Genomic DNA, 11,192 nt, shown 5'->3' on the forward strand with positions numbered 1-11,192 from the left:
GCCTTAAATGTAGGATTTCTCTAAAGGCAATTAAATAGTGAGTTTGCTGAGAGCAGCATGTCTAAAACTTATCTCAGTTGGGATATGGAAAAAGTCTGTGGCAAATAATAGCAGTCTCTGGTCCAATTTATTTCCAGAAAAAGCACATTGGATGTTTTGAATGGAAACTTTGCATCAGGAGATTTCAAAGCTCAGCTGGTATTGGCATCCTGGCAGCTTCTGAATAGAGTATGAGGGAAACAAGTATCTTTGCCATGTTGTAAAGAAACATCTTCAGTAAGGAGCTGGGTTTAATAGTGGTTTGGAGTGAAGCAGGCAATGGCAATGTCTTTCTCACTTGAGCAATCAACATGCTCCTATTACAGGAGGGATGTGGACGTGCTGGAAGGTGTCCAGACAAGGGCCATGAGGATGATCAGAGGGCTGGAGCACCTCTCCTATGAGGACAGACTGAGGGAGTTGGGGCTGTTCAGTCTGGAGAAGAGAAGGCTCCGAAGGGACCTAATTGTGGCCTTCCAGTACCTGAAGGGGGCCTACAGAAAGGCTGGGGAGGGACTTCTCAGGATCTCAGGTAGTGATAGGACTAGGGGGAATGGAATGAAGCTGGAGGTGGGGAGATTCAGGCTGGATGAGAGGAGGAAGTTCTTCCCCATGAGAGTGGTGAAGCCCTGGAATGGGTTGTCCAGGGAGGTGGTTGAGGCCCTGTCCCTGGAGGTGTTTAAGCCCAGGCTGGATGAGGCTCTGGCCAGGCTGATCTAGTGTGGGGTGTCCCTACCCATGGCAGGGGGGTTGGAACTAGATGATCCTTGTTGTCCCTTCCAACCCTGACTGATTCTATGATACTATGTAGGTTAGGAAGGATGTTGACTTGCTTGAACGAGTCCAGAGAAGGGCAACAAAGCTGGTGAGGGGATTGGAACACAAGCCCTATGAGGAGAGAGTGAGTGAGCTGGGGTTGCTTAGCCTGGAGAGGAGGAGGCTCAGGGGTGACCTTATCGCTCTCTACAACTACCTTAAGGTGGGTTGTAGACAGGCAGAGGTTGGTCTCTTCTCCCAGGCAGCCAGTACCAGAACAAGAGGACACAGTCTCAGGCTGCGCCAGGCGAGGTTTAGGTTGGATGTTAGGAAGAAGCTCTATAGAGAGTGATTGCCCATTGGAATGGGCTGCCTGGGGAGGTGGTGGAGTCACCATCACTGGAGGTGTTCAGGAGGAGACTTGCTGGGGTGCTTGGTGCCATGGTTTTGTTGTTTAGGTGGGTTGGATTGGTTGATGGGTTGGACACGATCTTGAAGGTCTCTTCCAGCCTGGTTTATTCTATATTCTATGTATATATCCTGGTATATGATAACCAAAGCACTCAAATGTGATGGTCTATTGCCACTCAAAACAAATTTTCAAAGAGAACTGGGTCTTCCTTTGAAGCAGTGATTCTGATACTTCAGTAGGTCAGCACTCAGTTCATGAACATGCTTGGAGTGTCCATCCTGTTGGCTTGTTGCTTCTTAAGAATGAGTTGAACCCAGGCCACAGGGTATGCTCAGCAAAAATTTCCCTGCATATTTTACATAACTGCACTGAAAGTTTCTTTTATTGTAATTAAGCTTCTCTCACCTGTTTCAGAAGATAATTTGTTAATTACTGCAGGTCCAGTTGCTGTAGAATTTTCACTGCATTCCCCTTGTTGCATGAGTAGGCAGAAGGTGGAGTGTAAGTCTTTGCAGAGCAGCTCTAAGCAGCTAAGCTTCCAATTCATCCTGAGAGCATCTCTGCAACAAAGCCCCAGAACAGATTTAATTTTATTAACCTTCAGTGCTCAAAAAGATTGAAAAACACTCTTGCAGGGAGATTGCCTTGATATCCTGTGTAAAAAAGGAGCTTAACTTCAAATAGCAAACAGTCCTCTCTTGAGGACTGTTGTGATTTTTCTTTCAAGAATTTGGGCATGAGGGAGAAAAATAATCACAGCCCAAGGAATAGCTACTTGTAATAGGGTGGAAGGTTTTTGTTGGAGGGTGGTGTGTTTCTGGTCATGTTTTCAGTAGTTGTCATAGATGAGATACTTCCACATGGTGCACACACTGAAGGACCTATTATAGATGGGACCTGTAAATAAACTAATTCAAAATGCATCTTGACACTAAGCAGTGGAAAGTATCCATTTGGTGGTGTTTGTCAACTCCCAAATGTAGGATTTGTTGTTTCCCTTAAATGGGGAAATTAGTTCTGGGCCCTTCAGTTTAGGAAGGAGGTTGACTTGCTGGAATGAGTCCAGAGAAGGGCAACGAAGTTGGTGAGGGGTTTGGAACACAAGCCCTATGAGGAGAGGCTGTGGGAGCTGGGATTGCTTAGCCTGGAGAAGAGGAGACTCAGGGGTGACCTTATTGCTCTCTACAACTACCTGAAGGGGGGTTGTAGACAGGCAGAGGTTGGTCTCTTCTCCCAGGCAGCCAGCACCAGAACAAGAGGACACAGTCTCAGGCTGCGCCAGGGGAGGTTTAGGCTGGAGGTTAGGGGGAAGTTCTACACAGAGAGAGTGATTGCCCATTGGAATGGGCTGCCCAGGGAGGTGGTGGAGTCTCCATCACTGGAGGTGTTCAGGAGGAGACTTGACAGGGTGCTTGGTGCTATGGTTCAGTTGGTTGGGTGGTGTTGGATGATAGATTGGACTCAATGACCTTGAGGGTCTCTTCCAACCTGGTCTATTCTATCCTTGTAATCATTATGCCATTTTCTCTGGCCAAAAGAAACTACATTCTTCCAAAGTTCAAAGGACTGAAGTGTGGTGCAAATAAATATAGGTATGGATTGTTTAGAAACATGGAGCACTCAGAAGTTTAAGGAAGCACATGTGTCCAACATCTGGGGCAGGGCAATCCCAATCATCAATATAGGCTGGGCAGTGACTGGCTTGAGGGCAGCCCTGAAGAAAAGGACTTGGGAGTAGAATAGAATAGAATAAACCAGGTTGGAAGAGACCTTCAAGATCATCGTGTCCAACCTATCATCCAACACCACCTAACCAACTAACCCATGCAACCAAGCTCCCTGTCAAGTCTCCTCCTGAACACCTCCAGTGATGGTGACTCCACCACCTCCCCAGGCAGCCCATTCCAATGGGCAATCACTCTCTCTGTGTAAAACTTCCTCCTAAACCTCCCCTGGCACAGCCTGAGACTGTGTCCTCTTGTTCTGCTACTGGCTGCCTGGGAGAAGAGACCAACCTCTGCCTGTCTACAACCTCCCTTAAGGTAGGTGTAGAGAGCAATAAGGTCACCCCTGAGTCTCCCCTTCTCCAGGCAGAGGTTTCTGTGAGGCTGGAGGTGTGCTCCTCATGTACCAAAACAGTTTCTTATCGTGGTGAGGGAAGAGTAGAACTAGAGAGAGCTGCCCTGTCTGCCAAGTGTCAGATGTTCCCTGTGTTTGTGTTACCACAAAAGTGTTAAAAAGTTGTCTGAGCTGCTTCTGTGGTGTTGAAGGTAAGCTCCTCCTTTCCCTCTCAGGTATTAAGGAGGCTCTTGTGGCTTCTTGCTTACAGCTGCACAGCAGGCTCTTGTTTGTCCTGTGCTCTGTGTGAAAGCTTTTTAACTTTGTCACCTTGTTATGAAGGATTGTGCAGAGGCTCCTCGGTGCCATTATTTGCACCTGTGGCAGCCAGCTTTTCCAGCACTTTCCTTGACTTCTTCAGCTGAACAAACTGCAATGATTGTCGTTAGCCTGTCTGCCAACTGAGCAGTGATCAGCAAGCTGGAGGTGCTTTTGTTCAAGCAGGATAGCAGCTGGTTTTGCTTACACTCTTACCTTGGCAGGACATTTTCCATGCCCACTGCCAAAAAAATAGAGCATCTGGCTTCTTTCAGCCTGCCCAACTTGAGTTTCTGGCTTGACAGATGATTTCTTTGCTACACTCATTTGTAGAGGCTGTGCTTGGAAAGCACTGGGGTCTGGTAGCTTGTATATGTGCCTGTTGAGGCTAGACCAGCTAGTCTCTGTAGCTGTGTTACTTATAGTAATATTGACTGTCCTGCACACAGATCTACTTAGTGAGATCCCAGGAACTGATTATCATCACACAGTTTTTAGCAGTGAGTTTACAAATACACATGCAACTGACTGGACCCTAATGGGTTTCATTTCCTAGGAACTGACTCTTTTAATTGCTTCTTTCCCCAGGTTATCTCTACAGACATCTTTACTGGGGAGGGGGGAATACAGCACAAAGAGCTTGCCTGAATCCAACAAACTGTTAACTACAAACATCTTTTATTCCACTGACATTTGTGGTGGCCTCTTCACAAAGGTGAAAGCCTGCAGCTTTTCCCCCATTAGGCTGAAATGTGTTTGGTTTTTTTCCCCCCATTCTCTTTTTTTTTTATGACATACCTGCTTGTTTGTTTTCCCTGTTTTTAAAATCCTTAGTGAAGGGCACAGCAAGTTCTACACAGAGAGAGTGATTGCCCATTGGAATGGGCTGCCCAGGGAGGTGGTGGAGTCACCATCCCTGGAGGTGTTCAGGAGGAGACTTGGTGGGGTGCTTGGTGCCATGGGTTAGTTGTTTAGGTGGGTTGGATTGGTTGATGGGTTGGACATGATGATCTTGAAGGTCTCTTCCAACCTGGCTTCTTCTTATTATTATTATTCAATGTAAACCCATTAACCTCTAAATTTTCCTTAAGCTCTTACACATGAGTATCTCAGTTTATCTGGAGGCTGTAGTACTTCCTCTACAGTGGTGAATACGCTCACGCAAAGGGCAACTCATCTTCCTGACCTGTGCTTCCTGCAGAGTCTCTATCCCTCCACTGCAGCATTCTGGTCATGAGAGCCATCCACTGCATCTCTGGGATCCCCAGCAAGATCCTACCCCTGCAGCTGCACACAGGGCCTCAGTTCCTTGTGTTCCCTCCCCACACTCCATGTCTTAGTGTGCAGGCACTTCAGAGCCTGCCTTGCTTGCATGCAAATGCTTGAGGTGATCCTCCTTCAGCCATGTTTTGTTCATTTTCTGTTCCTCTTGTTCTCATTACCCCAGGCCCTTTATTTGTCAGCCCTGTCCATCACTACATCAGAGCTGCAGTAACTCTCTCCCTCCCTCGTGTTTAGAATAGAATAGAATAAACCAGGTTGTTCCTGGTTTTATTCTTCTGGTGCAATTCCAGATGATAATTTGTATCTGGTTGTAAACACTTGGAAGCAGCTCAAGGATCAGTTTGAAGGTTTTATTAGGCTTTACACAGTCTCTTCCACCAGTCCTCTTACTGTTGTAATAAGGGCCTGCTTGGCTAACTCACTTCTTTTCTGGGCAGGATGGAATTCAGAGCATTAGCACAGAATCACAGAAACATTCAGGTTGGAAAAGACCCTCAGGATCACCAGGTCCAACCTATAACCCTGCTCTACAAGGTTTACCCCTAAACCATATCCCCAAGCACCACATCCAAACCACTTTTAAGCACATCCAGGGCTGATGACTCAACCACCTCCCTGGGCAGCCCATTCCAATGCCTGACCACTCTTGCTGGGAAAAAATGTTTCCTAATGTCCAGTCTAAACCTACCCAGTTGCAACTTGAGGCCATTCCCTCTTGTTCTGTCACTAAGTACCTGTGAGAAGAGACCAGCACCAGCCTCTCCACAGTGTCCTCTCAGGTAGTTGCAGACAGCAATGAGGTCTCCCCTCAGCCTCCTCTTCTCCAAACTAAACAGCCCCAGCTCATTCAGTTGCTCTTCATAAGATTTTTTTCTCCAGGCCCTTCACAGCTTCATTGCCCTCCTCTGGAAAGGTCTTTCCAGTTATCATAGTATCATTCAGGGTTGGAAGGGACCACAAGGATCATCTAGTTCCAACCCCCCTGCCATGGGCAGGGACACCCCACACTAGAGCAGGCTGGCCAGAGCCTCGTCCAGCCTGGGCTTAAACACCCCCAGGGATGGGGCCCCAACCACCTCCCTGGACAACCCATTCCAGGGCTTCACCACTCTCATGGTGAAGAACCTCCTCCTCACATCCAGCCTGAATGTCCCCACCTCCAGCTTCATTCCATTCCCCCTAGTCCTATCACTACCTGAGATCCTGAGAAGTCCTTCCCCAGCCTTCCTGTAGGCCCCCTTACGATACTGGAAGGCCACAATTAGGTCCCTCAGAGCCTTCTCTTCTGCAGACTGAACAGCCCCAACTCCTTCAGTCTGTCCTCATAGGAGAGGAATTACTTTGGTATTGAGTTGGATGCTTGTTATTTCCCAGGTCTGGGAGTGGGGGAGAAAAAACAGTGGAACAAAACTTCTCCTATGTAAACCATGGTTCTATCTTGTGGTGATACCCTGAGCATAGAGCTGTTGTATGTCTCAATACTCCTCTTGTTCTTGCAGACGACGCTCACGTGGGGGCCCTACTTGTGGTTTCACATGCTGCGAGTTGCCACGTCAACCTTATCAGGTATTTAATTCTTGGGGTAAGGCAGTAATGGAATATTGAAAGCCACTTTGACAGGCTCTGAATCATATCTGTGAGCTTCAGAAGTAGGAATGAGCTTGTATTTTAATCTGTGGAGGCATAGTCTCTTGCCTTAATTTTCAGTTAAAGTTCAGTTAAGGGCTTAATCTTTAACAGATCCCCTTGCAACCCCAACCCAGATCCACAGCAGGATTTAAACATTCACTGCCCCCATCTAGATTTTCATGGATTTCTCTACATTCTTCTCCCTTTTTGTTCATTCTTTATCTTAAAGATCAGTCATTAGGATATTGAACTAATGATTACATCCAAGTGGGATGAGCCTAGCACATACTGATTTTGTCTTTTGAGTGAAATAAGACTACAGAAAGCCATGCAGGAAAGATGATTCACAGATTGCATTGGGTTGGAAGGGACCCTCAAAGGTTCTCTTGTCCAACCTCCTTCAGTGAGCTGGGACACATTTTGTCCAACCACAGTGGCTACTCATTGTATGACCCATGGACAAAGCCTAGGCAGGCTCTCTTCCTGCTCCAAGCCCCAGACCAGAAAACCCCCAGAACTAAGTCAGCAGTGGTACTTCCTGCTAGGGAACACCAGGTCAGAGATGTTCACTGTCTGCATGCCCTGCTATTATGCTACAGACTGAAGTCAGGCAAAAGCAGGTTCTACAGGAGCAGCTCGTACAGCACACCAGAAGTAAAATTCACTTGCTTACCAGCACTTTCCAGGGGGAAGTTTGCATGCAGGAAATATTCCAGGCCTAGGTATGTGAGAAATCAAGATTCATGGGAAAATGTGATGGACCCTCTAGGCTTGGCTGTGAGATTGTGAAATTAATGTCATTCTAGGGACAGGCAAGTAGGAAGCAGAGAAAGTGGCCAAGAGCCATGCTCTCAGTTCCAGCCAACACTGAGAACACTGTATTGAGCTGCACCATTTCTACATTGTCTGACCCCTCATCTGCAAAGAGAAAAATTAATTGGAATCCAGTTGAGGGATGAAAACCTGATGCTAAGCCAGCCCAGTGATGACACCTGTTCAAATAAAACTGCTCTTCTAGATGCTAATTGTGTGTTAACCTCTCTTTACTTTTCAGTGTGTGACTTCCTTGGGGAAAAGATTGCGTCTGTCCTGGGCATAAGCACACCAAAATACCAATATGCCATTGATGAGTACTACAGAATGAAGAGAGAGGTATGTGTGTGAGAGAGGATTCTATCCTCCCAACTTGCCTTCCCTAGTACTTTATAAGATGAAATTTGTATTGCAGCATAGAGGGAGGTTTTAGAACCTCAGTTTCAGCTTGTCTTGATTTCATTTGATACATGATTAATTTCTGCTTATCCAGCAGCTGTCTTAGAACTGGCTGGGTCCTGACCTCTGCTTTACTTGCTTCCCTTATGCAATGCATTTTCAAGTCAACAGCCTGAGAATGTTGGAGGCAGCAGTCACTGGACCCTGTAAAGAGGTGGCTGCTTGGAATGTAGTTTCCAAGTCCTGTTCAACCAAGTGTCAAGGGTAGATTGAACAAGATGGTTATCATTTGTTCTAAACCATAACTGGAAATGACTGCTAGGTAGCCAGTGCTTTATGCAAGAAAACAACCCCACACCAACACCTTAATAATCTTCATTTGGAAGAGATGGGAAACATATTTCAAGCATTACTACTCATTTTGGATGGCTCTTCATTACTGAGCTGAAAGAAGAATTAGAGAGGGTAGACCTATCCCTATTGCTATTGACTAAGCCCTGCTTAGCTACACATGAGGCCTTGAGTAACCTGCTCTAGTGGGAGGTGTCCCTGCCCATGGAAATTAGGTGATCTTTAAGGTCCCTTCCAACTCAAACTATTCCATGACTCTGTGCATGACATTTTTTTCCTGGGTTTATTTAACACAGTTTAATCCTTCACTCTTGGTGATGTATTCTTTTCCATAATGGGAATTCTGGAATATCCCTCACCTTGTGATCAGCTAATGAATGTCTTCTAGTGGAACAAATGTCCTTGCCTTGTAATAGGAGCTTGCATGCTCCTTTGGAAAGGCTTAAAGGCAAGTGGTAAATAGTAGCTTTCAGATCTGGTTATCCTATTTTTAGGAGGAAGAGGAGGAACAGGAAAACAAGATGTCAGAAGAAGCAGAAAGGCAGCATCAAGAGCAGCAGAACAAACCCCAAGCTGAAGCTCCTGTCCAGACAGACCAGCCTGAAGCAACAGCCTGCACTTCATTTGTGAATGTAAACTTTGAAACCGAGGGAGATTTGCAGTCCAGTGGGGAAAACAAACAAGATGCAGTTCCTGTCCCTCCCTAAGTGTAAAGCTCCATTTCATGTAGAAACTATGAAGTGTCAGGTGTCACAATCTGGCTGTCAGGAGCAGGAAAAAATAGGATTATACTTGTTGAGTGAAATACAATTTCTGGTGTTCTTATTGATCAGGAGAGAGCTAGGCCCCGTCTGTTCAGTCAGTTTGTCTGCCTGATGAAGGCTGAGGCATTCTGCCAAGTTGGCACTTCAGTGAAAAGGCAAATTGCACTACAAACATTTGGTCTAAAACTGAATGTCTGAGCTAATTTCTGTGCAAGGCAAGTACAAACATCTTTCATTGGAATTGCTGTGTCTCTTTAAACACCCGTGGATCGCAGATGCAGTGCCCTTTCCTACTCCTCAACATCTCTTCCTGGTTTGCACATTGTTTGCAACTTGGCTCTCTATGAATAGATTGATAGGGATTGTTATCCTGTAACTCACAAGTCATTGTAATAGCATCTGGTTTCCCCTATTTATTGTCACTGTTGTCTGCATGGGTTTTGGTTTTCTGTCGTTGGTTAACCCAAGAGACAAAGTTAGATTTAATGGTAGTTAGATTTAAGGCTCCACTGACTCTTAGTTACAAACAAAATGAGAACAAAGGAGGCTGTAAACACCCTTAAGAACTTACTAACAAGTACCACCAGCACTCCTGGAGGCTGATGGTGCTCAGCTGCTTCACTCAGTGCCGTGGCAAAGTACAGAACTAGCACCAGTGTAAGATGTTCTCACTTCCAAGTCCAAGAAGTGAGACCCATTTGCTTTAATACTTTACATGGGAAATAAAACTCAAGTCTTGCTGAATGATACTGAATGCACTGGACACTGTGTATGGTACCCATCTAGAGTGATGAAAACCTTCTGGGGCATAGATTACCTGGGGCAATGTAGTTGATTAATCTCAACAGACTGTTTGTTTAAAGGACTAGTAAAGGGATGTGCCATGGCAGATGTTTCTCTCTCTCCAGCACAGAACAGATAAATAAGAAATCCCAATACCAATCTTAGGATCCTTCCTTTTTCTTAGATAAACAAAACACTTTGTTGCAATACAGCAGCAATTTTTGTCTAAGTGAAATGCAGGTAGCTCCAGAGCTTTAAAGCAGCCCACATTAAGGCTATTGTACTGCAGTGACTGCCTCTCCTTAGAGCTTGCAAGAGGAGAATGGTTTACTTTGTGACAATCAGCTGTCAGGGCCACAGTCACTTACTGCAGTGTTTGCAACACCACCTGCAGTGCTTGCCATGTGGAATACTGCTGCTGCCCCTGAGATTCCTAAAAAGAAACCCAATTTACAAAGTCTTCAGTGCTGTTTTGTGTTGGCTGCTATCCTGCATCCCCTGCCTTGGTTCTACTACAAACCAAGGAGTTTGATGTACCATCAGAGGCCAGGTGACTTGGCTTTTACTTTCCAGTTACCTATTTCAGGCAATCCTCTGCTGAAACTAGTGTCCTGTAGAGCACAAATCCCTTCCTTTCTCCTCATCTTTTAGCATTCTAGCACTACAGAAAATCTCCTGAGGATCCAGTCACCAGCTCTACTCCATCTGTTTCGATACTCCTGTTCTTTGCCTGTTTTTGAAGTGTAAGACAGAAGGTGGTGACAGCTGTGTGAAACCCTTCCTTAAACTCTGAACATCTGCAAGGGAGAGCCTGGTTCAACACCTGGGGGATACATAGAAAAACAGCTTGTTGGGAGTTCTTAGGCTGTCAAAGACAGAAAGCCTCATACAGCTCAAGAGTAAAACCTTTACAGCTGAAGGCTGCTTTGCTTTTCTGCCAAGAAATTGATGTCAGTTACATGGCCTTTTTTTTGCCCCCCTCTCCTCCACCTTCTCCCTGTTATGTGTTGCATCAAAAATGCTCTCACTGCCTTGGGTTTAAACTTCTTTGTATCAAACACTGTATTACTCACTGTGCCTTAACTTAACCCTTCCTCCAATCTTTTGCAACCTGTATGAAAGTGATTGCTTTCATAATGGCTTAATTTTTCTGTAAATGCATTAATTGGTTATTTTATATTTAATATAATTTTTGAACTGGGAGTTGTCTGTGGCTGGTCTCTGGAGTGATGCCTGCACACAGGAACATGCACTTGTTCACTTCGCTCAAGTCACATCCTGGTGGACTCTTCAAGCACTGAAATGGTATCATAGAATGGCCTGGGTTGGAAGGGACCTCCAGAGGCTATCTAGTCCAACCCCCTCTGCAGTCAGCAAGGATATCCCCAACCAGATGAGGTTGCCCAGAGCCCTGTCAAGCCTCACTTTGAGTGTCTCCAGGGATGTGGCCTCAACCAACTGTTCCACCACCCTCACAGTAAAGAGCCTGTTCCCAACACCCAATCTAAATCTGCTCTTCTGTAGTGTCCTATCACTACAGGCCTTTGGAAACAGTCTCTTCATCCTTCAGGCCCCCTTCAGGTAAG

General features: G+C 45.8%; 1 protein-coding gene across 2 annotated transcripts in view; it reads left to right on the forward strand.

Annotated features, from left to right (window-relative positions):
- Positions 1-10,809, forward strand: part of LOC137452150 (signal recognition particle subunit SRP54) — a 42,808-nt gene extending 31,999 nt beyond the window's left edge. Inside the window, exons 3-5 of one of the 2 annotated variants that reach the window (XM_068160363.1) lie at positions 6,367-6,433; positions 7,551-7,648; positions 8,554-10,809. In XM_068160363.1, the coding sequence (XP_068016464.1) occupies positions 6,367-6,433; positions 7,551-7,648; positions 8,554-8,766 (378 nt within the window). In that variant the 3' untranslated portion in view covers positions 8,767-10,809. The remainder of the gene's footprint in view (positions 1-6,366; positions 6,434-7,550; positions 7,649-8,553) is intronic. The other variant, XM_068160364.1, reaches the window with a different exon arrangement.
- The last annotated feature ends 383 nt before the right edge of the window (positions 10,810-11,192 follow it).

This window comes from Melanerpes formicivorus, unplaced genomic scaffold (assembly GCF_026170545.1).
Source record: "Melanerpes formicivorus ecotype bairdi unplaced genomic scaffold, bMelFor1.0.p_v2 SCAF_49, whole genome shotgun sequence".
Classification (NCBI taxonomy): domain Eukaryota; kingdom Metazoa; phylum Chordata; class Aves; order Piciformes; family Picidae; genus Melanerpes; species Melanerpes formicivorus.